Here is a 27,766-nt window from a genome sequence, read left to right as displayed (position 1 = left end):
AACCCTTACACCAAGGTCCCTTTCCTTAATGACACTGTTAAGGTTATTGCTGTCCAGATTACACTTATTATTCAAATTTTGATAAACCACATGCATCATCTTGTATTTATTATAATTAAAACTAATTTGTTATTTTTTGCTCAACTCACTAAAAAATCTAAATAATTTTGTAAAGCATCAGTATCTTCTTCATAATTAGCAACACTCAATATCTTAATATCACCTGCAAATTTTAGTAATTTATTGACTATTCCCTCATCCGTATCATTGATGTAAATCAAAAAGAGCAAAATTCCTAAGACTGAGCTCTGATTCGGTACCCCACTCGTAAAATTAATCCAGTTTGACAGAACTCCATTTGCAACAATCCTCCGCTTTCTTCAATTCAGCTACTCTTCTATCCAGTTTACTAATGCACCCCCTACACTTATAGAGAATTATTTTAAAATAAACTTGTTACGTTGCACTTTATTGTTGTTGTTTTGAATTAAGCACAAAGCAACACAATGAGCTATCTGTGCTCTGCCCACAACGGATATCGAAACCCGGTTTTTAGCGTTGTAAGTCCGCAGACATACCGCTGAGCCACTGGAGGGCTGCACTTTGTTAAATACTTTCTAAAAACTCAGATATACCAAATCTATACCCCTATCCTCATGTATATAATCAATAGTGTTTTCAAAGAATGTTAGAAGATTTGTAGGGTAATATTTTTCTTTAGTGAAACCGTGTTAACTATCTAATAAAATTCTAAACTTTGTTAAAAGACTTTTCAAAGTCTCTTTTATCATGTTTTTCAAAACTTTTTCCACAACTAATTTCAAACTAATGAGCCTATGATTACTGGGACAGTTTTTTATCACCTTGTTTGAAAATAAGAGTGACATTACCTAGTTTCCAAATCCTTTGGTACCTCTTCACTATTCAAGAACTTACAAAAAGTAGTAGGAAGTGGCTCACATATCCAATCCTGAACCTCCTTCAGAACTACTGGGGAAATATTATTCGGCCTCGAAGCTGTACGGTTCTTTAAAGTTCAAAATGTGTTTTTACTATGTTCAGAATCAATGCTTGATCTAATAAGTTTAAATATAAAAATATTATTTTGTGTTTGTGTGTTGGAATTAAGTACAAAGTTAAACAGCGGGCTATTTGTGCTGTGCTCACCACGAGTATCGAAACCCAGTTTGTAACGCAGAAATACCACTGGGAGGGGCAGAAAATATTATAAACAAGTAAGTTTTCGTTTTGCTAATTTAGAAAGGAAAGAAACACCAGTTTGTTTGTTGTTGTTGTTTTGCTTGTTTTTTTTCAAGTTTCGCAATGTTGTTAGAGAATAATACCATACTACTACATTCTGTGTGAGAACAAGGAGAGTAAAAAGAAAGGTAATTGTGATTAGATGAGTTTATATACAGGTTTAACAGAAAGTAAATGAAAATAAAAATAAAAACTGAGAATAGTGTAGATCTACATTTTTATTACTCTTTCGTTTATTTTCTAGAGCGAACTACTAGGTGGCCAATGACATAATTTATTAGTTTTATTTATTTATTTAATTTAAGTATTCGAGAATGCAAGAAAGCAAATAATATTGGAGTTACGTTCAAAGTAAGAATGAGTTTATGGATATGAATATTAAGGTTGAATAGACGTCAATGGTTACTATTTTTATGTTTCAGTCACGTTGATTTCAAAGTTATTTTCTACTTAGTTGTACCATATTTATGTTACTGCCTAAACAGTTTAGGCCTAAGCATATTTTTTTTAACTTGCGACTTACATTTTGTTATAATGGCAAAATTATGGTAGGTTAATAATGCTTTTGTTACTTCAACTTTCAAGTTGTAAAAATGAAATTAAATAGGTGCTTTAATAGTGAACCTAGCTATATCAAGAACAATCAGTTTAAATTTATATGCAAAAACGGCTCGTTTGGGAAGAAGAAGGTCGAAACGTTGTTCGCTCTTCTATGTAAAATATTTTCTCAACCCAAACGAGCCGTTTTTGCATATAAATTTCTCAACAAGTGGGTTTCTCGACATCACCAATCAGTTTAAATAAATTAACCATTGTATTTATATTCTAGTTGACTACTAGGAATAGGAGTAGGATGTGAGTGTAATATCATAATTATACTTTTATAGAATGATGGTGTGATTAAAAAAGAAAGAAAATGAAATGTGTTGCTTATAATTTAAGTGACTTAAAATGTGTTATTAAATATTAAAAATCTACATTTTTTTTCTCGTTATTCCTCAAGTTAGTTATTATCAAATTAAAGTTTGAGGTGACTGGTGTAGTAGAAGTTTACGTAACTTTATAGTATAAAGTCCATAATATGACTCTTTCTTTGTACACATGGCATAGTAAATTATCCATTATGGCAAGTGAAAATTAAAACATTCTTTTTTTACATTTTGTTTCTTGTTGTTTGTACTATGATGAATAAAAATTGGTTATTTATTGTAATTCCTTACCTATGAAATTTAATTTATATTCTAAGGACTTGGGGGGTTGATGACAGTTTTATAAATTTGTCAACTCAAAAATTGGGAAACCTTGCCATACTCTTATTGCTGATCTCACTGAAGTGGGAGACTAGTATGTTATGAATTCACTTGTATGTTGTAATAATTTTTGTTATCAGGTTTATTTTATAGTATAATGAAGATGTAGTAGTATCTTAGTATTTCTATACCACATAACATATTCCATACTTTCTTTGTGTGATTTCAACAGTGATGTTGAGCATTTGTGACCTTATGTGCACTACTTTGAAAGAGGATTAACAGAAGATAAAAATTATGTTCAATGACATTCAGATGTTTTCTGATAAACTGAAAACCAGATACAAAACCAAAGTCTATACTATGTAAAAATTACACTGACAAACCACGACACCAACACAATTTATAAAATACAATGCAACAACTGCCACAACTTCTATATTGGAGAAACTAGCAAAAAAAATGGAAACTAGATTCAAAGAACACAAAAAATACTTTCACATGTTTTTGAACAGCAAATCAAATAAACACAACACAACCATAGGAAACATCAAGATATTAAGTAGGGAAACAAATATAAACAAATGCAAAATCAAAGAAGCCCTACTTATACAGCAACTAAAACCAAAATTAAACCAATATAAAGGGAACACCTTTATACCTATACTAATTAATAACCTAACATCCACCTGCAATGCCCCCTACAATGCTGTACCTGTTTATACTATTGTCCCTAAGACGTGTCTGTTAACGGTTACATTCAAACTCTCTCTTAACCTGAAGATGACCTAGGAAGATCAAAACACTGTTCTCTCCTTATCAGTAAGAGTGTTAATATCTGCACTAGCAGTTCTGTGATACATTTTTATTTCAAGTGGGTTTCTTGTCATCAAGAATTTTGATCAATTGTTCCCCCTCTCTTCAGAGTTTGCTGTGCCTTCCCATGCCTTGTCTGAAGATTTTGTTCAGATTGTATTTCTTAGGTATATGGTGTTTTGTCTATTGCTACTATTTTTTATGACCCAAGTCTTTCCCTTTTATATGATTCTGCTTTACAACCTTGTTTAGTTTTTCTCTTTCCCCAGATGTTCAAGTTTATGCTAAACACTTCACCTTCCAATTGGGTGGCAGCATTAGTATGCCTGATCCCCTATGGGCTTCAGATCAGTCTGCCTTATCAAAGGGCAGACTGCTTTTATCTGGACCATCAATTGTTGGGTTCAGTTTGCTTATTTGTGGGACAAGTCTCAAATCTCCCATTCATCTAACAGGTACCCAGTATTCCTGTCTTCAACTTACCATGGTGACTCTCTTGCAGTACCATTCCCCAATTTATCTCCTGTCCAAAGCTGTTCACAGGAACTCTGAGTGGGTTTTTTTTGGAGACATCCTTTCCCTCCTCACTTCCATGTTGGCCTACTTGTCATCTTCTGTTTTGGCCCTGCAAACATAGTTTCTTTGTTGTTGGAACCTTTTGGATCATGATGATGTATTATCACAGACCTGTCTCCTTATCTGTGGTACCTTTTATGGCTCTGTTTCTGGGACATGTTTGATACAATTGCACAGTCTATAGAGCCCGTGGTTGTTTCAATCCAACGACAGTCCACCTTTTTATTCCAGTCAGATCTGAGCGTGGCACTGGTTTTTTTCCCAACCCTACCATTGCCTGTTTTTTCTTTCAGTAGTGCCACTGCTCATTGTTTTTCATTACAATGTATGATATATCAACAGGATTTCTGGTGACTACCCAGTGGATGCTCATACAACTGTCTTTGTATTTAGGTGGATTGCTATCATATCTGATATTTTGGTTAATAGCATATTGTCAGAAGGTTTCATCATCCCATTTCTTATCCTCCTCCCTTATTCAGCATGCCTGTTCCTTCCCCCTCTTCAAGATCTCTTGTTGTGCCAGCATTTTTCCAAGGCAGTACAAGACCTTAGCCATCAGGCTATCAGACCTGTCCCAAGCATTTCAAGGGGCTACTCCCATATACTTGTGGTTTCAAAAAAGACTGGGGACTGGATACCAGTCATCCGTTTGTCCCGTTTTAATCTGTGTTGACATTTCATGATTCTCCATAGAATCCTACCTTACTCTTTGGTGGGCTTGTTCTCCTGGTGTTTGGAAGAGGGTGGTGTACCAATTTTGTGTCTTAAACTTTAGGCTGGCTTTAATGCCTTGGTCATATCCTTTCTAACTTTTTTATCCTGATATAATATCATATTAGTAACTCTTCTCTTAATCCTTTCCCACAACTCAGTGTTCTTTGTAAAGTCCAATACTGAGCATAATATTCCAAATGTGACCTAACCAGTAATCTGTAGAATAATATTATAGTATCTCTGTACTTTTATTCACTGTTTCTGTAGTTACAACCTAAAATCATATTGATCTTGCCACTAGTAACAGCACATTGCTTGGATGACTTAAGAAACTGATCAACCAGAACACCAAGATTTTTTTTCTTCCATAACACTATTAAGGTTATTTCCATCAAACATATACTAACAACTCAAATTGTGATATCACACATGCAGTATCTTGCACTAATTACAATTAGGAGTCATTTGCTATTTATTTATTCAAATTGCCAAATAATTCTTTTGTAAAGTAGTAGCATCATCCTCACAGCTAGCAACACCCAAAACTTAATGTCATCAGAAAATATGGATAATTTATTGACCATTCCTATTTCTGTGTCATTGATGTCAATCAAAAAGAGCAAAAGTCCTAAGACTGAACCCTGAAGTATTCCACTTGTGATGTTAATTCATTTTGACTGAACTCCATTTATAACAACCCACAGCTTTCTTCTGTGTTGTCAGTTTTCTAACCAATGAACTACACTGTCCTTTACACCTGAGTGGTACATTGCTTTTACAAGCCTTTTATTTGGCACCTTGTCATGTGCTTTCTGAAAATCAAATAAATACCACATTCAAACCTATACCTTCATTAACATAAGGAATAACCTCTTCAGTAATACCAAAAGATTACTAAAGTAAGATTTTCCTTTAGTAAACTCCAGTTCACTATTCAACAATAATTTAAATTTTGTTAAATGACTTTTCAAAGCATCCTTTATGATACTTTCAATAAGAAATCATTTCTCTTTATTTTACACTTTCAGCAACATTTTTTCAACTTCCAGTTTGACCAGCTGTCTTGATCTTTTATAGTTCTCCAAATCTGTCTTCAATGCAGAAATTCTTATTCTGATTTGAGATTGTGTCAGCTGTATATCTGCCCTTTGGTTATGTCACTAATGATAATAGCAGTAATTCCAATACAGTATTTCCCTCTTCTCACAACATTAGCTGTTTCTGTTTGGTGCTGCCCTCTATATGCAAACTTTTTATTACACAAACCACACTTCTGCATTCCTCTATTGGAATCAAATGATTCCAACATGTCTCTCACGTAAATCATTAAGCATTGCTTCTCCACCAATAAGAGCATAGGATACATGTGACACTACCAAACTGTTACTTCTTGTTTGGTAATACTTACACTCAGAAACCATTCTCTTTTGTCTTAGTGCATGAGCTTAAAATTGTCATCAAAATGGCTTTAATCTTATTCTGGTCACATTTACAGTACACTCATCCTTATTCTGGTCACATTTACAGTGCACTCATCCTTATTCTGGTCACATTTACAGTACACTCATCCTTATTCTGGTCACATTTACAGTGCACTCATCCTTATTCTGGTCACATTTACAGTGCACTCATCCTTATTCTGGTCACATTTACAGTGCACTCATCCTTATTCTGGTCACATTTACAGTACACTCATCCTTATTCTGGTCATTTACAGTGCACTCATCCTTATTCTGGTCACATTTACAGTGCACTCATCCTTATTCTGGTCACATTTACAGTGCACTCATCCTTATTCTGGTCACATTTACAGTACACTCATCCTTATTCTGGTCACATTTAATTTTACTTCAGCTATTTTTCTTGTTCGATGCAGTACAGTACACTCATCCTTATTCTGGTCACATTTACAGTGCACTCATCCTTATTCTGGTCACATTTACAGTGCACTCATCCTTATTCTGGTCACATTTACAGTGCACTCATCCTTATTCTGGTCACATTTACAGTACACTCATCCTTATTCTGGTCACATTTACAGTGCACTCATCCTTATTCTGGTCACATTTACAGTACACTCATCCTTATTCTGGTCACATTTACAGTGCACTCATCCTTATTCTGGTCACATTTACAGTGCACTCATCCTTATTCTGGTCACATTTACAGTGCACTCATCCTTATTCTGGTCACATTTACAGTACACTCATCCTTATTCTGGTCACATTTAATTTTACTTCAGCTATTTTCTTATTCGATAGTAGTACAGTACACTCATCCTTATTCTGGTCACATTTACAGTACACTCATCCTTATTCTGGTCACATTTAATTTTACTTCAGCTATTTTTCTTATTCGATAGCAGTACAGTACACTCATCCTTATTCTGGTCACATTTACAGTACACTCATCCTTATTCTGGTCACATTTACAGTGCACTCATCCTTATTCTGGTCACATTTACACTCATCCTTATTCTGGTCACATTTAATTTTACTTCAGCTATTTTTCTTATTCGATAGCAGTACAGTACACTCATCCTTATTCTGGTCACATTTACAGTACACTCATCCTTATTCTGGTCACATTTAATTTTACTTCAGCTATTTTTCTTGACTGCTACAACATGAATTACAAAGTTAGTGTCTCTACTTTAGATGTTGAGAGATTAGTCAGCTTTTGTTTGTAGGAAGATTGAATGTTACATGGATTAACTTTTTGTCTTGATGTTACCACACTTCCTCTTGAACATGTGGAACCTGAGCAGGCTGTTGAATACTTTGATCACTTGTTTCCACCTCCCAGATTTACTGTGCCTTCTCATACCCTTCTTGAGAACTCTGTTTGGCTTTCCACAGTTTTTATGGATTTTAGTTCTCAGGTATGTGTAGTTTTGTTTGTATATCTTATGGCTCACATCCTTCATTATTGCATGATTATACTTTCCAACCCTATTTGTTTTTTTCCCTCATTCACAATTCACAAATGTTCGGGTTAATGTTGACCATTTCACCTTTCGGTTGGGCAATGGTGTTAGTATTCCTCGTCCCACACAGACTTCTGATCAGTATGCATTCATATATCATAAGACTGATTGTCCAAATCTCACTACAACTATTGGGTTCATTTTTACTCATTTCAGTTAGGGTTCTAAATCCTCCTTTTGTCTCACCCATGCCCAGTGATCTTGTCTCTGTCTTACCTTCACGACTTTTGTGGGATCTTTCCACTATCCATGTCCTGTCTGAGGCTCTTTACAAAAATTTTCAGGGATTTTCTTGGGACATTCTGTCTCTCCTTACCTCCACATTGCTTCATTTGTTGTCTTAAGCTCTGGTCTTACAAATGCCATCTGTTGTTGGAATATTTTAGGTCATGATGCTCTTTTATTTTATATCTGTTTACCTGCTTTTTATCTCTGGGGTTTACATGTGGCTTCATTTTTAAGACATATAATCTTTAATATGGTTGTAGAGTTCTTGGAGTCTTGGAATGGCACCCACTCAGCACCAATCTACCCTTTCACATCTGGTTGTCCATTTATTTCAGTCAGAGCTGAGTGTGGTACCAATTCCAGTTTCCTGTTCTTTTTCTTCCCAACCTGTACCTACCCCTCCTTCTCTTGGTGCCACGGTTTACTGTTTTTTTTTCTCAGCCACAAACAATATGTTGTCAAAAGTTCTAGTGACTACTTGGTGGGTTCAGTCCAGGTGGATACTCAACATACAGTCTTCATTCATAGGTGATGTACTTTTGCAACTGATGTTTGAGTTCTTCAGGTTTTGTCATAGGGAATAAAATCTTCTGTTTCTTGCCCAGCCTCCCTTGTCTCAGGTACCTGCTTCCTTTCCTTCTCAGGATCCCGAAACTTGCTAGACCTCCTCACCCAACAGGCTTTTGAACCTGTTCTAGATCCATCCCCATGGTTTTCACATGTATGTTTGTAGTTTTCAAAAAGACCGGAGGCCTATCATTGATCTGTTCTGCCTCAATCATTTTCTTCATCTTCCACATTCACCGATTCCTACTTCACTCTTCAGTGGGCATTTTCTCCGTTCTATGAATGACCAAGGTGGATGTCTTTAATGCTTATCTGCATATTCTCATCTAGGTACAGTTTCATCCTTATGTTTGGTTTGTTCATTGAGGGTGGAATACCAATTTTATACTTTACCCTTCAGGCTAGCTTCTGGTGTTTGTGTTTTTGCTCGGATAGTGAGAGCTGTTCAAATGGAAAACTGGTGACTTCAGGCCCATTATGAACAAGAGTTAACTTATCTCCTTCTCAGAGCTGCTTGGGTGTGTTGGTTGATCAAACTGAAGAAGTCCTTCCTACCTCACATCTTGTGCAATTAAATATTTTTTTCAACACTCACCTTAGCCAGACCCAACCTTCTACTTTTTGACTTGGTTATATGGAATTGTTAGTTTGCTGTGCCTTGTCTGCTCTCTCACCTTTTACATGCGAGGTTCTGTTGCTTTTGGGGCTGTGTTTTTTGTGACACCACTTATCCCCTTCATCTGTCAATAGAACTATTACCATTCCTGCTTCCCTTGTAGACGATCTTCTTTGATTGTTGGATAATTCTCAGACGTTGGAGAGTATTTTGCTTCCATATTCTTAGATTGTTCCTTTCTTCTCAGAATCTGGGTGGTTTGTGAAGGTAATAACTCCTCCTTTCCACCTATTTCCCTTCACTCTTATTTCTCATCTCTATCCCCATCAGGATCTAGATAGACTTTGAGGTCCTGTGCTTGCCCTTTGTTGTTAAATTGCCTGCTTGGCTCCCTTAGTGTTCCTGTTTCTTTATCTGTATCCTCACCAGTTGGGTTCATCATTTGATTTAGTTGGCTTATTTCTATTTGTTCCCTTTCCACCATACCTTATTCTGTGTTACCTCTCATCAAATTAAACACCTCACCTTTTCCCTCACTTCTTGTCTTCATTGGCCTTTGGAGGAAATTCCAGCAGGGGGTGTGAAAGGCTTGTGGCAGGTGTAATAAAAATGTTCATATATAAACAGAAATAGCTATAAGTAGCTAACCTTGTGAGAAGAAGGAAGTGTCTATCAGAATTATATTTTTAGTATAGGAGAATAATAACTTCAGGTTAATGAGGGTGAAATATATATTTCAGTTTATGAGTGTTATTTTATAAAGTATTAAAAATATTTTAAATGAAAATGATATTGGGATGGCAAAAAATTATTAGGGACAATACAACCATCTGTAGACCATTGATACATGCCCTTCAATAATAAGATTTAATATTACATTACAAAATGCATGAGTACAAAACAGAATTACCAACCTTGTAGCAAGGTTCTGTAATTGTCTAATAATTAAAATTTGTTTTGACTCAACTTGGTTTTCCTTGTACATAAATCCTAGGCTGTTAGGTATACTACATTTGGGCTTACCCTGACATGACTGGTATTATGATAAACTGGATCCAAATAGTCAGTAACAAACAACTTCCAACTATAGTAATACTGAAGTGATGTATGCATGTAATAGTGTAACATTAATTTTAATATTGAAAGTTATGTAGGAATGACCTGTGTATAGTTGCATCATGCATATCAGCAGTGCCGTTCCTTCATTATTTTACATTTGCAATATTTTATATCTCATGATGTTTTCCCTTCACTGAAAGATAATGTATCATCTGAATGTTTGTAATAAAATTAATGTTATTTTCTTTGATTTTTTTTTTTACTCCATATACAGTAGAGAGGTTGGTTTTCTAAAGACACCTATGTACAAAGCATCAAGATTACAGTCATCTCATGGTCATCTGTTATAGGCTGGTGATTTCTGTTTCTCCTTGTACTTGAGCTTTTTATAGGAACACCAGATTTTTATCAAAAACTAATTTCAAGGTGTAATGATAACATTGTTTTACATTAGAATTATGAATTTTTAAAATAACTATTAGATATTATGGTAAGCTGTGACATCAGAAAACACACAGAGTGGACTTAAGTTTAAACTGACATTAATGATTATGTAGTAGAGTTATCTTGAGCGAAACAAAGACAACCAATTTGTTGGATTCATCACTTAATCACAATTTTGTTGGATCTTTTAGCATTGGGTTTTTTTTGCCTTGTTTTTAGGGTAGAGAAATGTGAGTGGCAGTCATCTTTTATAGTAAAAATCTCACATTGTTTATTTTTTTTAGTGTGCATATTTGTATTATGTTTATTGTGTACCTTGGCCATCCCTACATATAATATACTAACTCTGATAAGAAATGATTATTTATAAATTCACATGTCAAGATTGTAAATGTACACCACTACCACATAGCTACTTACCCATGTTACTACCACATAGCGAATTACCCATGTTACTTCCACATAGCTACTTACCCATGTTACTACCACATAGCTACTTACCCATGTTACTACCACATGGCTACTTACCCATGTTACATGTAAAAACAAAGTAATTATACAAATGAGCATTTCATTCTCTTCCACTTAAATTTGAAGAGAAGTGTAAAAGTTATTGAAGTGAGTATAAATAATACTTAAGACTGGAAACCACAAGGCTACGTAACCTTGGCTGTTTAACTTTCTTATATAGGTAATAAGATATAGACATCAAAGGACCATTTGTGATGGAAAGTACAGTTTCTGGATCTAAGAATTTAATGAATTTGAAAGTACTTTGATAACTTTGAGATAATTTCCAGCCTCAGATTGTAATAGTTTGCTAATAACTTATACATTTCTCAATTCTTTCTACATTTGTAATTAACAGCTCATGACAGCTGTTTCAGTTTTTATATATTTATACAAAAAGGTGTTATATGCAGTCTTAAGTGCCTGTAAGAAACATTTTTATTTCTACAACTTTTACCAACACTCCTGTAAAATTGTCATTTCTGATATTTTGCACTACAGATACCAAACTGTAGTGAATAATGAGGTACATTGATGTTTTTCATTGTAAACTGTTGGTGGATATAAACTACTGAGGTACATTGATGTTTTTAATTGTAAACTGTTGGTGGATATAAACTACTGAGGTACATTGATGTTTTTAATTGTAAACTGTTGGTGGATATAAACTACTGAGAAGTTTCCATACATATAGTTATAGACACGTTTAGTACATCGTGAAATTTATTGAATGTGTATGTACTGCTTTGCCATGGACCAACTGTGAGTGTTTATAAAACATTTAAAACAGTATTTACAAAAACTGAAGATGACCATTTACAGAATTAAAAAACATTATTTTAAAAAAGAATACCTTTTAGTAAAGAATTTGATATATTATTAAAAGTGTCTTCCTTCTATAAACAAAAGTACTTTATGACTGCATATCCTGTAAAATATGCAAGAAAAGTGATATTGTTAATGCCTGGCCAGGTGGACAAGCCATTTGACTAATAATCTGAGGGTTGTGGGTTTGAATCCCCATCACACCAAACATGCTTGCCCTTTCAGCCATGGAAGCATTATAATGTGACGGTCAATCCCACTATTTGTTGGTAAAAGAGTAGCTCAAGAGTTGGCAGGGGGTGGTAATGACAGCTGCCTTCCCTCTTGTCTTACACTGCTAAATTAGGGACAGCAAGTGTGGATAGCCCTCATGTAGCTTTGCACAAAATTCAAAACAAACCAAACCAAACTTATTAATACAGAATATAATTCTTCTTTTCAGAATTTTTTTTTCTAAAACCAATATATATATTTTCTTTGTTTTATTTTCTTAGTTTTTTCAATTATATTGTACTATATTTAAACATTTTTAATGCATAGTTATATATATATTTTAAGTGTCAAGTCAACATAATTGAACAGCAAAATGGTATTTTTTAATTAAAGGTTTCAATGATTATTTTTAACCTTTAACCATAAATGTACAAAATGAAGGCTTATATTTACTAATTCATTTCACTTTCAGTTTACCATAACAGTATCAAATACAAGATACTTGTTAATTCTTTATAGTTCATGTCACAGACAGTTGGGAATTTGTGTGAAAATGACCACAAAAAACAAGAAGTTATCGCTGGATTTGAGGATGACTAAAAAAGGAGAAACATTTGAAAAATTAACAAATGGTAGTGGTTCTTCAGAGCTGAACACACCGCCTGAAATATCTGATTCTAGTTCTGATATTTCAAGTAATAGTGAAAGAAAGTTAATTAGGAGAAGTTCTCTCATTTGCTCAACTGGAATTGATAAGTTCACTTATGACAGTGATAATGCTTATGGCAGAAGTCAGCTGTTAGATTTTGATGTGGATAATGACCATGCTATACCATGTACTAGTGATGTCTCTTCTTTAAGCATCAGTGATCATATTTCTGTTGCAAGTGATGGAGAAACTAGTCCTACCATCAAAAGAAATTCAGTGGTACATCCTGGTAGAGTAGACCTTCAACGATCTCTTTGTATTAATGGAAGATTTCAAAATCCATGGCCAACATGGCGTCCCCCAACTATCACAAATATCTTGAAGTTTGGGCTTTCAAAAGACAAGAGTAACATCCCATCAAAAAGTGTAAGTTTTGTTTAATCATTATAAAATATCTATATTTTTAGGAATTTTCATAAACTGTAAATTGATAGCCTTAAAAATGTTTTTTTATGTAGATGTAATGATTGTGTCAATGTAAATGCTAATTTCTAATCAGATATTTTTTGAGTATGATATAAACCATCAACCTAAAGTGTTGGTTGAATAAGAAGTGTAAATCTTGTTTTTTTATAACACTTATTCAAGTCACCAACCACAAACATATGCAGGTAGATAAGTTTATTTCTTGTTATTTTATTACAAGTTACAGCTTTTACATTAAGGGTATGTTTTCCTTTAGCAAAGCCATATCGGGCTGTCTATTGTGTCTGCAGAGGGAAATTGAAACTCTGATTTTAGCATTGTAAATCTGTAGACTTACCTCTATCCCAGCAGGGAACTTTACATCAAGGAAGAATATTTTTTTTATAACAGGTATGCTGTTTGACCACCATTGTAATCATTCTCATGTTCACAAGTTTTTAATGTTGTAACTCTTTTATAAATATTCTTCCTTGCTGTAAAAACTGAAACTTATAATAACATAGTACTTATAATCAGTAAGTAAACTCAGAATGAAACTGCTTTTTCTTAATCAGTGCTAACAAAGCTTGTTTGTTTTTTTCCAACCATAAAAGCTTATTGGTTAAGTGAGAACATGCACATTGTTCCTTATCATGAAATTTGACTTTCAAAACAGTATCATTGAACATAGGTTTTTAGGCTGCTTTCCATCATCTTTTTTGCATTTTCTCAGCCTTCAAGTCAGTAGTCAGGTATTTTGACACACTGAGAGTTACTTTCTTGTTGCTTTAATTTCTTGATATGGGGTCATTTGAATGATTTTTTTTATTCAGCAGTTTCTATGTCATTAATATGAACAAGTTTAATTTTCTCAGCAGTGAACATAATTATAGACTTCATTCTTTATGATAGATTCATAAAGAATACTGATAAAAATTAGAAGAGATACATGCTTGATAATTAAAAGAATAACCTCTCCATGAGTTAGATATGTAGTTATCAAACGTGATACCTGGTTTTCTACTGACTCTTTATGACTTGACAATAATAATAGGCATTCTGTGTGTGTCACTTTTGAGCTATACTTAACACGCATTAGGACTCGTGTCAGCTGCAACTTGCAGCTGTGGTTTAACAGCACACTTCTCTGAAGGAAAATGTGCTCACCTATATTTACTTGAATTGTAAATTAAAATATTAGGTAAAATTATACACAAATGAGAATTAAAATAAACATTAAACTAATTCTGTAAATAAGATAATAAAAAAATAAGGTAAAAGGAAAACACAAGCTTTCAATGATAGTTTATGTTGACAAAGTCTTCAGGTTTTAAACTCTTTGTAAAGTACCTTTTCCTCATGTTAAAGAAAGTTCTTTTGGTGATTTGAAGTGATAGTAATACCAACTTTTACCTTTTTGGTTTTTACATTTATAATTGGTATTTGAAGCTTGAAAGTGTTAACAAAGTTGCTTGAAATTATATATTAGAGGAATTTAGACTTGTAAACATTCCAACTTAATGTGAAGTTTTGGAGATATTATTTAGACTATAATTTTCCTATAATATAAACAATGTTTCTCAACTGATGGACTACCAGTTGTGGGCTACCAGTGGGCCTGTGCAGCTGTGACTGTTCTAAGTGACTGCATATGTGGCCTTTACTATTGTCAAGTACTGTAAGAGTCTTGAGATGAAAAGGTTGAGAAACTGATAGAAATCATACATTAAGTGAGAAAATTGATACTATGTCTAATTGAGACTTTAAGAAAGATATTTGTGTAAATATAACATTGCCTATTGTCTGTCCGTGTAACTACTTTGCAAGGTGTGGGTGGATCCCACCCTTTACTGTTTGTACATAGTTGTGGGAAGGTGACTGTTCTCCAAAATAAAGGAAAATAAAATAAGGTATTACCACTTAGGGGTAAGCTAAATAAATTTACCTCTTGAAGTTGACATTCCAGCTCTCATTATGGTGGTAAAGTATTTAGTAGCCCAGTAGACAAATTATACTAGTATAGAGAGTTCCAACCAGTTGTTTCATTTTCTCTAGTTCAATTTGACATTGAAAAATGGCCAGAACATTAAATAACTCGACACCAGGACTGGAAAGGCCAACTTCAGCTGACTAACGCTGCTGTTTAAACTATCTGTTTGAACTACCCGTTAGTCATTCTGGCGAGTTGTTATTCCAATTTTGCTGCATGTCTTGTAAACTTTTACTACTTTACCCTTTGGTACTGGCCATAATGACACATAACCCGGAACCAGGACTGGAAAGACCAACTTCAGGTGACTGACTGTGGTTCTGGTACTTGCCTGTTAGTCTTCCTGGCGGGTTGTGATCATTACCATTCTGTTACAGAAGTTCATTACAACTTTATAGATTGGATGTCAACATCGGTTTTATGCAATTTTCTGTTTTTAATTGCTGTTTTGTTTTTACCTTCATTTACTTTACTTTTAACTTTTTACTGGACATTTGGCTACTCATTATTACGATTTTGCTATATGTCTTTTAAAACTTCTATTATTTTACATTTTGATAATGGCTGCTATGACACATAACCCGGAACCAGGACTGGAAAGACCAACTTCAGATGACTGACGGTGGTTCTTGAACTTACCTGTTAGTCTTCCTGGCGGGTTATGATCATTACCATTTTGCTGGAGTAAGTACTTTACAACTTCTTTTACTCTGGTTTCTCTCTTACCATTGTAAACTGGGTGTCAACATTGGTTTTATGCTTTTTCTGTTTTTCAATGATGTTTTGTTTTACCTTCATTTCCTTTTCTGTATTTCACTACATTTAATTTATTTTACCTTTTACCGGACGTTTGGCACAGATAGCCTAGCTGCTTTGTGCCATAAAACACTAAATCAATCAACCCAACCAGTTACCTAAACTGACTAGTATGATTCCCAACCACCACCTATTAAATCTACTGTAACTATCAGTTTTCAGATTGTAAACAAGCCTATATATGCAGTAAGATGGTTATACACATAAAGTTGGCCTAAGTTATTTAGGTAACTTTATTAACACCTAAAAATAATTGTAAGAAACTTTCAATAAAATTTTCTTAATTTTGACTTACTTATATTTTGTATAAATTTTTATGTTTATTACAGAATAATTTTATAACTTTATTTAGTTGTTTATTAAATATTATTTGTATCAAAATTTCAACAGTAATAATAAAATATTGTTATTTATTACATTTTTACAAAATCTGAATAATTGTGAAGTTACAATGCTTATAACAGAAGCGTATGGTAAACCATACTTTGATTGATACCATTATCAGTTATTTAAAATTCTAAATCTAAATAATGTGCCTCTACATTAGATATTGAAGTAGATATTAGATACTGAGTCTATATATTATATGCAAAAACAGCTTGTTTGGGTTGAGAAAATATTTAACATAGAAGGTCGAAACGTTGTTCACTCTTCTATGTAAAATATTTTCTCAACCCAAACGAGCCGTTTTTGCATATAAATTTCTCAACAAGTGGGTTTCTTGACATCACTGAGTCTATATATTAGCTGGTGTGCTGCTTCTTTCCACATTTTAGGGTCTACATCTTTTCCTGAACACATCCTTTTGGGATGGAGAGTAAACACCAGGAATGTTTGAGCCTTTCATCTGTGGAGAATAGCAATTGATAGATTATTGTTGTCAGAATTTGTCCACAGGTTTGGTCTTACATAATTGCCTTCTCACCTGACAACTGGGGATTATTCCTTCAGATATTTTTACAGTAGTGGCATATATTACCCACCAAGAGAATATCCAGTCCATAGATCTATGTTATTGATGTTGGATCTCTTATTCTTGACCTATTCACATCATCTTTGCCTTATTTTATGTCATGTGGGGGTTCTTTTAATCTAGTCATGAATCATCTTTCATACCCCAAATGGATATATTCAATGGAGTGGGCACTACATCCCCTCATTTTTAGGGATCTTTACTGTTGGTTAGGCTTCTTTCCAAGGGGAATCCCTTCGCTATGGGCCTCAACACTAAGTTCCCTCTATTTTGGCCAACCGTACCTCATTCACTGGCTCTGGCAGTAAATGTCTTTAACCTGGATTGGTCATACACATATCTTTATATGTACCCATCCCTCCCATACTTCTCAGGTGATTTCTTTTGTCCACCTCAATTCTTGTAGAGTTTGCCTGATTGCTCCCTCTTTGCCAACTCAGCCTTGGTTTCCAAGGTTATAACAGTTGTTCCTCCCTCCCAGCCATTTCTGCTAACAAATCTAATTTGGTTCATATGATGGTAATTTCCTATCCAGCTCTTTGACTATGGGTCTTTTGTGTCCTTGTTCCTTGATAGAGGATGGTTCTTTATCCTATACCTTTCATTCTGTGATGCCATAAAGTTTTACTTCCTCTGTTTTTACCCTACTCATATGTTCCTTCCAGATACTTCTCCCTCCCTGGTATCCTACCCTTCTGGATTGAGTCATTCATGTGGTCCAACATTGTTCAGACAGATTTTGGACCAGAGTGAAGCAATCAGCATAAATCCTTGCAGGGGTTTTGGATTGTCTGTCTTTTCCCTCGATTTCCTCAGTCTATATTGTGTGTCAAAGCAGTTGTACATGGGATTGTTCTAGTCCTATTATTATCTCTTCTCTTACGGGGATGTTATTACTATTTGGATTTTTCTGGCCTGTTTCATGGTTGCAGGAGTTGATTGCATGCAATAGACAACCTTTTGATACCAGATATCTAGTTCATGGATCAATAGCTCAGAGCTAATCTTTATGTTCACTGGGAATTGGGATGTTCACAAATCCCCAGTTCTTAGGTTTGAAGTGAAGACGGTATGATCCTCATTCTTCCATCATGCAGTAGTTGGAGTTATGCAAGAAATTTTGGTTGCTTTTAACTTACTGAGTGCAGTCTGTTGCACTCTATCCACTTCACACCCAAGGGCACATTCTTGTTTACCCACTTTTCTCATTGTGATATTGAGTTACAATATCTTTTTCTGGTTATGATCACTTTCTTACCATATCCTCTCCTACTTGGATGTGCTTCTCTATCTTTTCACCCTGTTTTCTTGCACATTTGAACAAGAGGAGTTGGGAATGTCTATTCTTTCTATCCATTGGTTTCTTCTCATAACTAATGTGGGATTCTAACTAATTTTGTGATTGGAGGGAAGAATCATATTGGAAGTTATAATCTTCCTATATGGAAAATGGATTTCCAATAAGTACTTCCCTCCATTCATACTTCTCACACTTTCCACACTCTTCTAGGGCCTCCATTTTCTGCCAACTTCAAAGTGATAGTTTGGATGAGGCACATAGAGAGAGTCACATGATTATACTATGCTCCTATTGGTAAAGAGATGAAGCATGATGATTTAGATGATAGAGGAGTTGGAATCATTTGATTTCCGTGTGTGTGGGAGAAGGATTGTGGCATGCATAAAGAAAAAGTGCATTAATGAATCAAAATAACTAATCTTGTAAGACAAGGGAAGTACCAATTGGAAATAGGAAAATTATAACTTTGGTGTTTTGCCATTGTTGACATTTAGTTAGTGTAATTCATGACAGAAAAATGAAAAAGTTCATATTTTCGTCTCTGTTCAGTTATGAAGAGTTTTGCTGTAAACAAACCATTTATCAATTTTGTTCAGAGTTTTGCTGCTGATCCTGGAGAATATCTGTTTTTGTTAAGAATATATCATCCATTTCTTGATGTTCAAGCATTTATCTGTTTTTATACAAGCTTTCTCATTTACTAATGACACACCATTTTGAAAACTGCTGTAAAGAAAGTTTACATGAGGTTGAATAGAGTGAGAATTAGACTATTATGCCATAAAACAGTAAGTGTGTAAGGTTTAAAAGTTGCTGATTTTTGTTATAGTTTTTGTATATGTTCCTGTTGTTTGTGAATTGCAAAAGTATTTTGTTTTAAATTGTGTGTTTGAAACCAATAGGAATTATTTTTAGAGAGAAATAATCTGAAATAACTTTCACTTGCATATAGTTTATAGACCAGTGAAATGGATAATAAAGAAAACTTTTAGATGTTTAACTCAGTAACAGAAATTCATGTTCTCACAGGTACAAGTAGTTTATCTCGATACAGGAATATATTTATACTTTATGAAATTAAAAAGTCACATGGCTAGAGAATTATTGACTTTAACATTTACTTATATCCAGTTTGTCTGGATACTGGGCCATGCTGGTGTTTGCGCGAATGAGCTCACCAACACTGCAGTTAAATCTATCTGCTCTGGCATTATCACTGCTGTGCTCATCTCCGTGTCAGTTGGCAGTCGACTTGGAATGAGCTTTCATAAGGATAGGAAAGAGGAAGTTGTTCTAACTAGACTATGCATTGGTCACAGTTTTTTAATTCATTGTTTTCTTTTATCTGGGACTGATGCACTAATGTGTTGTCTGTGTAACACTCAGGTCACAGTAAGCCACATTTTACTGTCTTGCTGTCGTTGAGAGTTGTAAGGACGGCACCATTTTAAACATGTTCTGTCCCAAGGTTTGTCCATAATGTTAGACAGCGTTATTGGTGATGGTGACACTGTCCACCTTAGAAATGTTTTTAGTTTTTTAAGGGCCATTAATCTTTCTAATGCTGTTTATGTTTTTTTAATTTATACATTAGGCTTTTTTTAATGTGATTTCCTTTTAAGAGTCAAAGTTCATCTAGTTCAATTTCAGGACTGGAAAGGCCAACTTCAGGTAACTAACACTGTTGTTTGAACTACCCATTTGTCATCCTGGCAAGGTATAATTAAAATTTTGCTGCAAGTCTTTAAAAACTTTTATTTCTTTACTTTCTGAAAATGACCATAATGTCAAACAACTCAGAACAAGAACTGGAAAGGCCAACTTCAGGTGGCTGATGGTGGTTTTTGTATTTACCTGTTAGTCTTCCTGGTGAGTTATAATAATTACAATTATGTTGCAGAAAGTCCTTTACAACTTGTATTACTGTAGTTTTTCTCTTACTGCTGTAGCCTAGATGTAAACATTGGCTTTTATGCTATTTATGTTTTATTTTAAACTTTATTTTGTTTTATTTTAATTTCCTTTTATGAATTTTACTAAATTTAATTTTTACTTTTTACCAGATGTAAGGTGCAGATAACCTAGATAATGTGTGCCATAAAACACCAAACCAATCAAACAAAAGTGCAAAAATCACCCTATCAGTGTCTGCTAAATTTGTGGAAAATTTGTACTTTTGTGTACTTTTTTGTAAAATGTTGCACACAAGGTAAAGGTAGTGTATTACTGCTATTTTGAATGTAAAGTTGGTGACCAAAAAAAATACTGGGTTCTACATGTGTGTTGTACAGTTTGCATTATCTGGCTTGACACAGTGGCTAAATAAAGAGAGCTAGTTTGCTATTTGCAGTTTTCATGAGCCTAAACATCATCTAACTGACTCTTACTTTTGCATGACTGAAGTTTCTTGATACTTAGGCAAAACTAAACAACACATTAAATATCCAGATGTATCACGAAGCTAGTATCTCATAGGTATGATCTTCCAAGGCCACATCCATTAATGAAGTGGACAACAGAAATGTTATTCTGCAAGGAAGACAATGAGTCCTCTTCAGTTAGTAATTCTATTCCTGTGACATCTCAGCATAAACTGCCTCGCACAAGAAAAGCTAAATGATCTGATTCATGACTTGTTTTTATCAAAACAGCATGAAGAACTTTTTAACTCTCATGTATTTATTATGTTCTTATTAGTATTTAAAGTTAAGTTTGGAATATTGTTTGTTTTATTTTTTTGAATTAGGTTTACTTTCTGGTTCCTTTTTCTGATTCCATTATTTCAAATAGTATTGGTATTTATGGTATATTATTTATTAACATTGGTGTCAAGTCCTGGCCGGTTAGTTGTTTATTAAATATGTTTTGGTAAGTGTTGAATAAATTGTTTTTTGTTGTTGAACCATAATTGTAGAGGCATCTTTGTTCAAGATCATTACCATCTAAAAGTCAGTGTTGAGCTTGCATAGTGGGTGTGCTGAACATTATTGTTTTTTGTGTCTGTGGGACAGCTGGGATGATTAACATCATTTCAAAAGGAAGGAATAATCAAATAGAGAGGATTGCATATCATGGAAACAGAATATTGAGTATCAACCTTTAAGGAATCTTCAAAATGTGTTTCTGCTCCTTCATATAAAACTGGGACTCACAAAGAATTTTGTAAAAGGAATGAACTAAGATGGTAATAGTTTCAGATATCTGTCTGGCAAATTTCCAAAAGTCACTAAAACAAAAATAAAAGGTGTCTTTGTTGGGCCACAGATTGGGAATGTGCTAATGGATAATGATTTGGAAACAGTACTCAGTCAGAAAGAACTTGCTGCCTAGATAGTTAAACCCGTTGACAGACATTTCTGATGATGTGCTTGAGAACAACATGGGGTCTATGATGTCATTAAAGAGGCACTTATTATATTACACTTTAAACTTCTTTCCATTATCTAGGTGCAGTGAGAGATGAGCATGGTGAACACTTCCACCAAGATATTATTATTACAGAATAGCATTATCAAGGATGGTGAGGGATTACTGTTAGGTCATACAGAGTGAAAAGATGAACATACAGAGAATGTGCAGATATTTTGAAACAAAAAAAATAAAAGTAATACCATGATAGAAGTTTTGAATGTAGCCTGGATGTATTTTCAGTATATAATCTTTATATACTTATTGTTTTTTATATTGGTATTGTTATTATGCTATTGTTTTTCAATGTTCTTAAATGCAAGTTTCAGTCAATAGATAAAGTTGTTAAAGAAAATGTTGTAAGGGTTTTAACTGTGTGGATTGGGGTTTTTTACAGTAGGTGTCTGTGATTTATTGGTGATAAATGTCAATGATAATTATACAACACATAATCCACTTATTTTAAACTAATATATTCAAAAGAAGTCAAACTTGTGTACACAAATTATTTGCACTATTTTTACCACAATTGAATCTAGAGTTTTAATAAATAATTGTCTCTTTCTTCAAAGCTCACATGCGATCATTCAATTACTTTAGAATTGACAAGACAAATTATTATTCTTTACTCTGTTTCTTACTTTACAATCTGTAATAAATTCTCCTGTGTTAACATGTGGGTTGCCACTGTTATATCCAGAATTTTAAACAGTTATCTTATTTTCATACCTGTCCATACAGACAGGTTCTATTACATTATAACATTCCTTGACAAAACAAATTATTATTCTTACCTCTGTTTAAACTGTGAAACTCGCTTTAAAATATTGTCCATTACAGCCAAACTGATAATCATGCAGTGTTAACTTTCACTAGCTTAAGTTTTATTCATTTCACTTAACTTGCACTCATTTGATCTCCTGTATATACATGTGTGCATAAATATTGTCCATTACAGCCAAACTGATAATCATGCAGTGTTAACTTTCACCAGCTTAAGTTTTATTCATTTCACTTAACTTGCACTCATTTGATCTCCTGTATATACATGTGTGCATAAATATTGTCCATTACAGCCAAACTGATAATCATGCAGTGTTAACTTTCACTAGCTTAAGTTTTATTCATTTCACTTAACTTGCACTCATTTCATCTCCTGTATATACATGTGTGCATAAATCACCCACTTGAAGCATAGAAATTTCTACAAACAATACTCACTTAAGGCAATGAGAAAAATATAGAAGGTTTGAGTAATGTGGTGTAATATTACAACAGTTGAACTTACACACAACATGCGACTCTTAGCAAGTTACAGAACAAAACCTCTCACAACTATCATATTGAATATAGTGGACCTAAACCCACTTGTTATAAAAACTAAATAATCATTAAATATAAGACCACCAAATAAATGACTTGACACAGTCTTGTATATCCAACAAATTATTTTCACAGTATACAAGAGTATTTGGAATGGGTATTTCATAACTCAAAAGCTAGAAGTAATCAGTAATTTTCAAGATTTTTGATACTGACATAGTCAAATTACTCCAAAACATTTGCACTTTTTTTTTAGTAGGAGAAAAACATTTTTGTGTTATTGCCCAGTGTTATTAATCATGAGGGAAAACTGAACTTCCATCTAGACATTACATTGCTTCTTTCAGTGTGTATTTACTTTGTGTTTCCATTTAGTTTAATGTAAATTAAAACATTGTTTTTATCAGTATGCTTCATTGTCCTTCTGTTTATTTCTGTTGTATTTATTAATAAGATATTGATCTTGACAAAGAATACTGTAATAAACTTATTGTTACCTAGCCTGACAGAGGTACTGATTTTGCTACTTTAAAAGGTGAGGTCACAAGTCACTGATAAATCTTCACACATTTTTACCCTCTGTTTTATTGTTTATAGTCAGAATTAGCAACTAATTGGAAAAATAAAATATATTAAAAGAAATATGTTAATGAGTATGAATTAATTTAAAACTACTGGTTATATAAAATAACATTTTTTAATGAGTATGAATTAATTTAAAACTACTGGTTGTATAAAATAACATTTTTTAATGAGTATGAATTAATTTAAAACTACTGGTTATATAAAATAACATTTTTTAATGAGTAGGAATTAATTTAAAACTACTGGTTATATAAAATAACATTTTTTAATGAGTATGAATTAATTTAAAACTACTGGTTATATAAAATAACATTTTTTGATAAACATAAACAGTTGAAATTCTAAAATGAAAGGAAGTATTTTGTTGTTTCAACTGTTCTAGAACAAAGTTTTCATAAATTTCACAACCTTAAGAATGATAGGAATACAAAACGAAATGACATTTTTGAAGCCAAAACTAGATACTGTTTGTCAAGTTTGTCTTACTTAATGGAATTGTGTGAATGTTATTTTATGAAAGATCCAGAAAGGGTTAAGGTATACATTGTATAAATAGAAATAAACATCTGTGAGCAGTTCCATTTTTATTGTAGTCTTGACATGAATATCTGAATAGATTTAAGTCACATCTATGCAGGAATTGGACCTCATATTGCCCTTAACAATGCCAGACTTCTCTCAAATTGACTCATCTCCTAAGGAAGGTATCTGCGTAACCTGGATTGGCCATGCTACAGTTTTAGTTGAGATTGAAGGAATACACCTTCTGACAGATCCAATGTTCAGTGAACGAGCTTCTCCTAGTCAGGTGGTTGGGCCCAAAAGATATCGAGATGCTCCGTGTTCAGTCAGTGACTTACCAACCATTCATGCTGTGATCATCAGTCACTCTCATTACGATCATTTGGACTTGAATTCAGTGACCCAGTTAAATAACAGGTGAGTTGAAGACTAAAGTTACCTCAAAATATTATTTATTATACTATTAATCATTATTTTGAAGTGAGGATGTTTGTTTGCAGAATCAAGTTGATGTTCAACAACAATGTGAATTATTTTCACAACTTGTTTGGAATGATTGATGTTTCACTTTCTTGTAACAGAGCAGCTTTGTGAAGGTAGATTATATTTAAATTATGATAACATTCTAAGTGTTTAAAAATATTTGGTTTCAAAACTTTCATTCATACTGTGGTTTAATACGCTGTTGGCCAAAATCTTAAGGCAAATGAACATATAAAAAAATATGCATTTTGTGTTGTTAAACTCAACCACTTCTTTGAGTAGAGCTTCGAAAGATGAAAATAAGAAAAGGTCAGCCTAAGAATATTTTGCTGGTGTTGAGCAGGAGGATTCGAAGAATTGTCCAGCAAGACACCTGTCGATTTTTGAACCAGATTAAGGCCCTTACAGACGCAGAATGCAGCTGAAGAACAATAAGACGGCATCCACAAGAGAAAGGCTTTAAAAACTGTAAACGTCTTTAAAGGTCACATCTCCTTCCACACCACGAAATAGCTCGGTTAAACTTTGCTGAGAAGCACCAAACATGGGAGATAGAAAAGTGGAAGAAGGTTTTGTTCTCTGATGAGAAAAAAATTTAACCTGGATGGTCCAGATGGCGTACAACATTACTGGCATGATAAGAATATCCCACTGGAGACATTTTCTACATGACACGATGGAGGAGGTTCCATCATGATCTGGGGTACTTTCTCCTGCCATGGAACAATGGATCTTCAGTGAAATAAATATGCAAAAACGGTTTGTTTGGGTTTTCTCAACATCAGTGAATGGAGCTTCAGGTTATACAGGGGCATCAACCAGCAGCTGGCTGCATTGACATGTTGGAGAGAGCATCCTTAATGACTGAAGGTTCTCGCTTGTGTAGAAACGACTGGATCTTTCAGCAGGACAATGCTGCAATCCACAATGCTCGCAGGACAAAGGACTTTTTCATGACAAATAACATGATTCTTTTGGACCATCCAGCATGTTCGTTTGAACTGAACATCATTGAAAATGTTTGGGGGTGGATGGCAAGGGAAGTCTATAGAAATGGACATCAGTTCTAAACAATGCATGATCTTTGTGAAGCCATCTTCACCACTTTGAATAACATTCCAGCCAGCCTTCTGCAAATGCTTATATTGACCATGCCAAAGCGAATGTTTGCAGTTAATCGCAATGACGGCCATGCAACTCACTACTAAGACCTACTAAATGTTGGGCATTTCCTACTCTGTTTAGGACTTCTTTTTGGTATGGTCTTAAACTTTTGACCAGCTAGTATTTAGGCTAATTTCATAGTGTTCACATTTTTCCTATTAAATGTTAAAGTTTTTTATTTTCCCTTTTCTTATTTTCATCTTTCAAAGCTCTACTCAAATAAGTGGTTGAGTCTTAAAGTGCAAAATGCATATTTTTTTCTTTATGTTCATTGGCCTTAAGATTTTGGCCAGCGGTGTATGTGTAAATTTAGATGATAGCCTGGAAAGTCATGTTTAATTAATAAGAAACCGTGGGTAAAGGGGAAAAAACTTTATTGATGTTTCTTACACCAAAAAATATTCTAAGTTATTTCATTGCTACAACAATCCAGTTTTGAAGTTTAACCTTTCAGTTTTAATCAGCAACTACAAAGAAAATTATCACCTTTCAGATAGTACTGCTAAGAATAATGATGAATTAATAAGTAAAAAATGCTTATATGTAACTACTTGCATTCATTATTTTATACCATTTTTATTCCAAAAATCATACCAGAATGTAGATTCTGAAAGTAATAACTTATGTTAACATTTCTTCAGTTATAACAAAAGCATTATCAGTATACATTTATTGAGATCCTTATCAATTATTTTAATATTTAGATCTAAATAATGTATTTCTTATTATATATTGAGGTATTTTCAACTTCTAATTCTACTGGAACTTTTATGTGTTTGGAGCTAAATTTTCTTTTTTTCAGTTCTATAAAAGGATGACATAACTGTTCTATTAATGAATTTAAAACAAAGATTAAATCTTTTAATGGAGTTGTAAAATGAAATGCTTGAATATTATTTAATTGTTCATACTTTTTGAGGTGTTTTAAAATAGGTTGATTATTGTTTATTATCTGAAAAGTGTCTTTTGTTGTTAATACGTAGATTTTTTATTTTATCAAGTAATATATTAAGTAATTTATTTAATAATATAGGTGGTTGTTTGATAATTGTTTTTACTGAATTGGAAATAAATCTAAATTTAATTGGAGATTTATGTAGTTTGGGAATAGCATAAAGAAATGGTAAATTTACATAAAAATTCTGTTTAGAATAAAGTTTATCATAACTTTTAATGAAACTATTAATTAATGTATCCTTGGATTGATTAACAAGTTTAAATGTTTATGTGCTATTGATTTATTTTATCATAATTATTGCATAAAACCTTTTACAAATGATAACAAAATTACAATTCACCTTATCAGTGGGAACTTTAACTTCTCTTTCTTGTAGTTCTTTAATCTTATTTTTAATTGATGAAATAATAAATCTGTATGGTATTTCTTTAATTTTATATGATAATTTTTATTTTATTTTTAAGTACATACACCTTTTATTCCATAAATCTTCTAGATGGATAAGATGTAATATAGTTAAGTTTTCAAATATATTCATCAGTATTGTTTTCAATAGATTTTAAAATATTATCTTTATTACAATTTTTGTTATTCTGTATTTAGAGATTTTATTGAGTATTTTATGTAATATTTTATCTTTTATAATATCATTACCAGTAACAGTATATGTATGAAAAGTATTAATAAATAAACTATTTTCACATTCAAAAGGTAAATTATTAACTTCATATACATTTAGATTAGTTTAAAAACTTTTATAGTTATATAATAATGGAACAATTGGAATTTCATATTTATAACTGATGGTAGACTTTAAGTTTTTACAAGGAAAAACATTTTTTATAGATTGATGAATAATTTCATAAATATGAAAATGTCTACAATTAATTACCAAATATGAAGGTTTGATTGCAGTTTCTCTTCAAAATTTTATAAATCATTGACTTTCAACTGGTATTTTGTAATATCTACAAATAAGTATTTTGCATGATCATTTTGAAAATTAAATGTATTTATTACATTAATTAATGCTTTTATTTTGGAAAAATAATTTACATACACT

General features: G+C 33.1%; 1 protein-coding gene across 3 annotated transcripts in view; it reads left to right on the top strand.

The window, feature by feature from the left end:
* Positions 1 to 1,477: 1,477 nt before the first annotated feature.
* LOC143256331 (N-acyl-phosphatidylethanolamine-hydrolyzing phospholipase D-like) overlaps positions 1,478 to 27,766 on the top strand; it is a 54,791-nt gene continuing 28,502 nt past the window's right edge. The window contains exons 1-3 of one of the 3 annotated variants that reach the window (XM_076513417.1): positions 1,478 to 1,611; positions 12,540 to 13,142; positions 24,214 to 24,515. In XM_076513417.1, coding sequence (XP_076369532.1) covers positions 12,621 to 13,142; positions 24,214 to 24,515 — 824 coding nt within the window. In that variant the 5' untranslated portion in view covers positions 1,478 to 1,611; positions 12,540 to 12,620. Of the gene's footprint in view, positions 1,612 to 1,779; positions 1,809 to 12,539; positions 13,143 to 24,213; positions 24,516 to 27,766 lie in introns of those variants that run through there. The other 2 variants (XM_076513416.1, XM_076513418.1) reach the window with 2 other exon arrangements.

Source organism: Tachypleus tridentatus, chromosome 7 (assembly GCF_004210375.1).
Source record: "Tachypleus tridentatus isolate NWPU-2018 chromosome 7, ASM421037v1, whole genome shotgun sequence".
Taxonomy (NCBI): Eukaryota; Metazoa; Arthropoda; class Merostomata; order Xiphosura; family Limulidae; genus Tachypleus; species Tachypleus tridentatus.
Note: the sequence above shows the minus strand (reverse complement) of the source record. Positions and strands in the feature narration are given on the sequence as shown.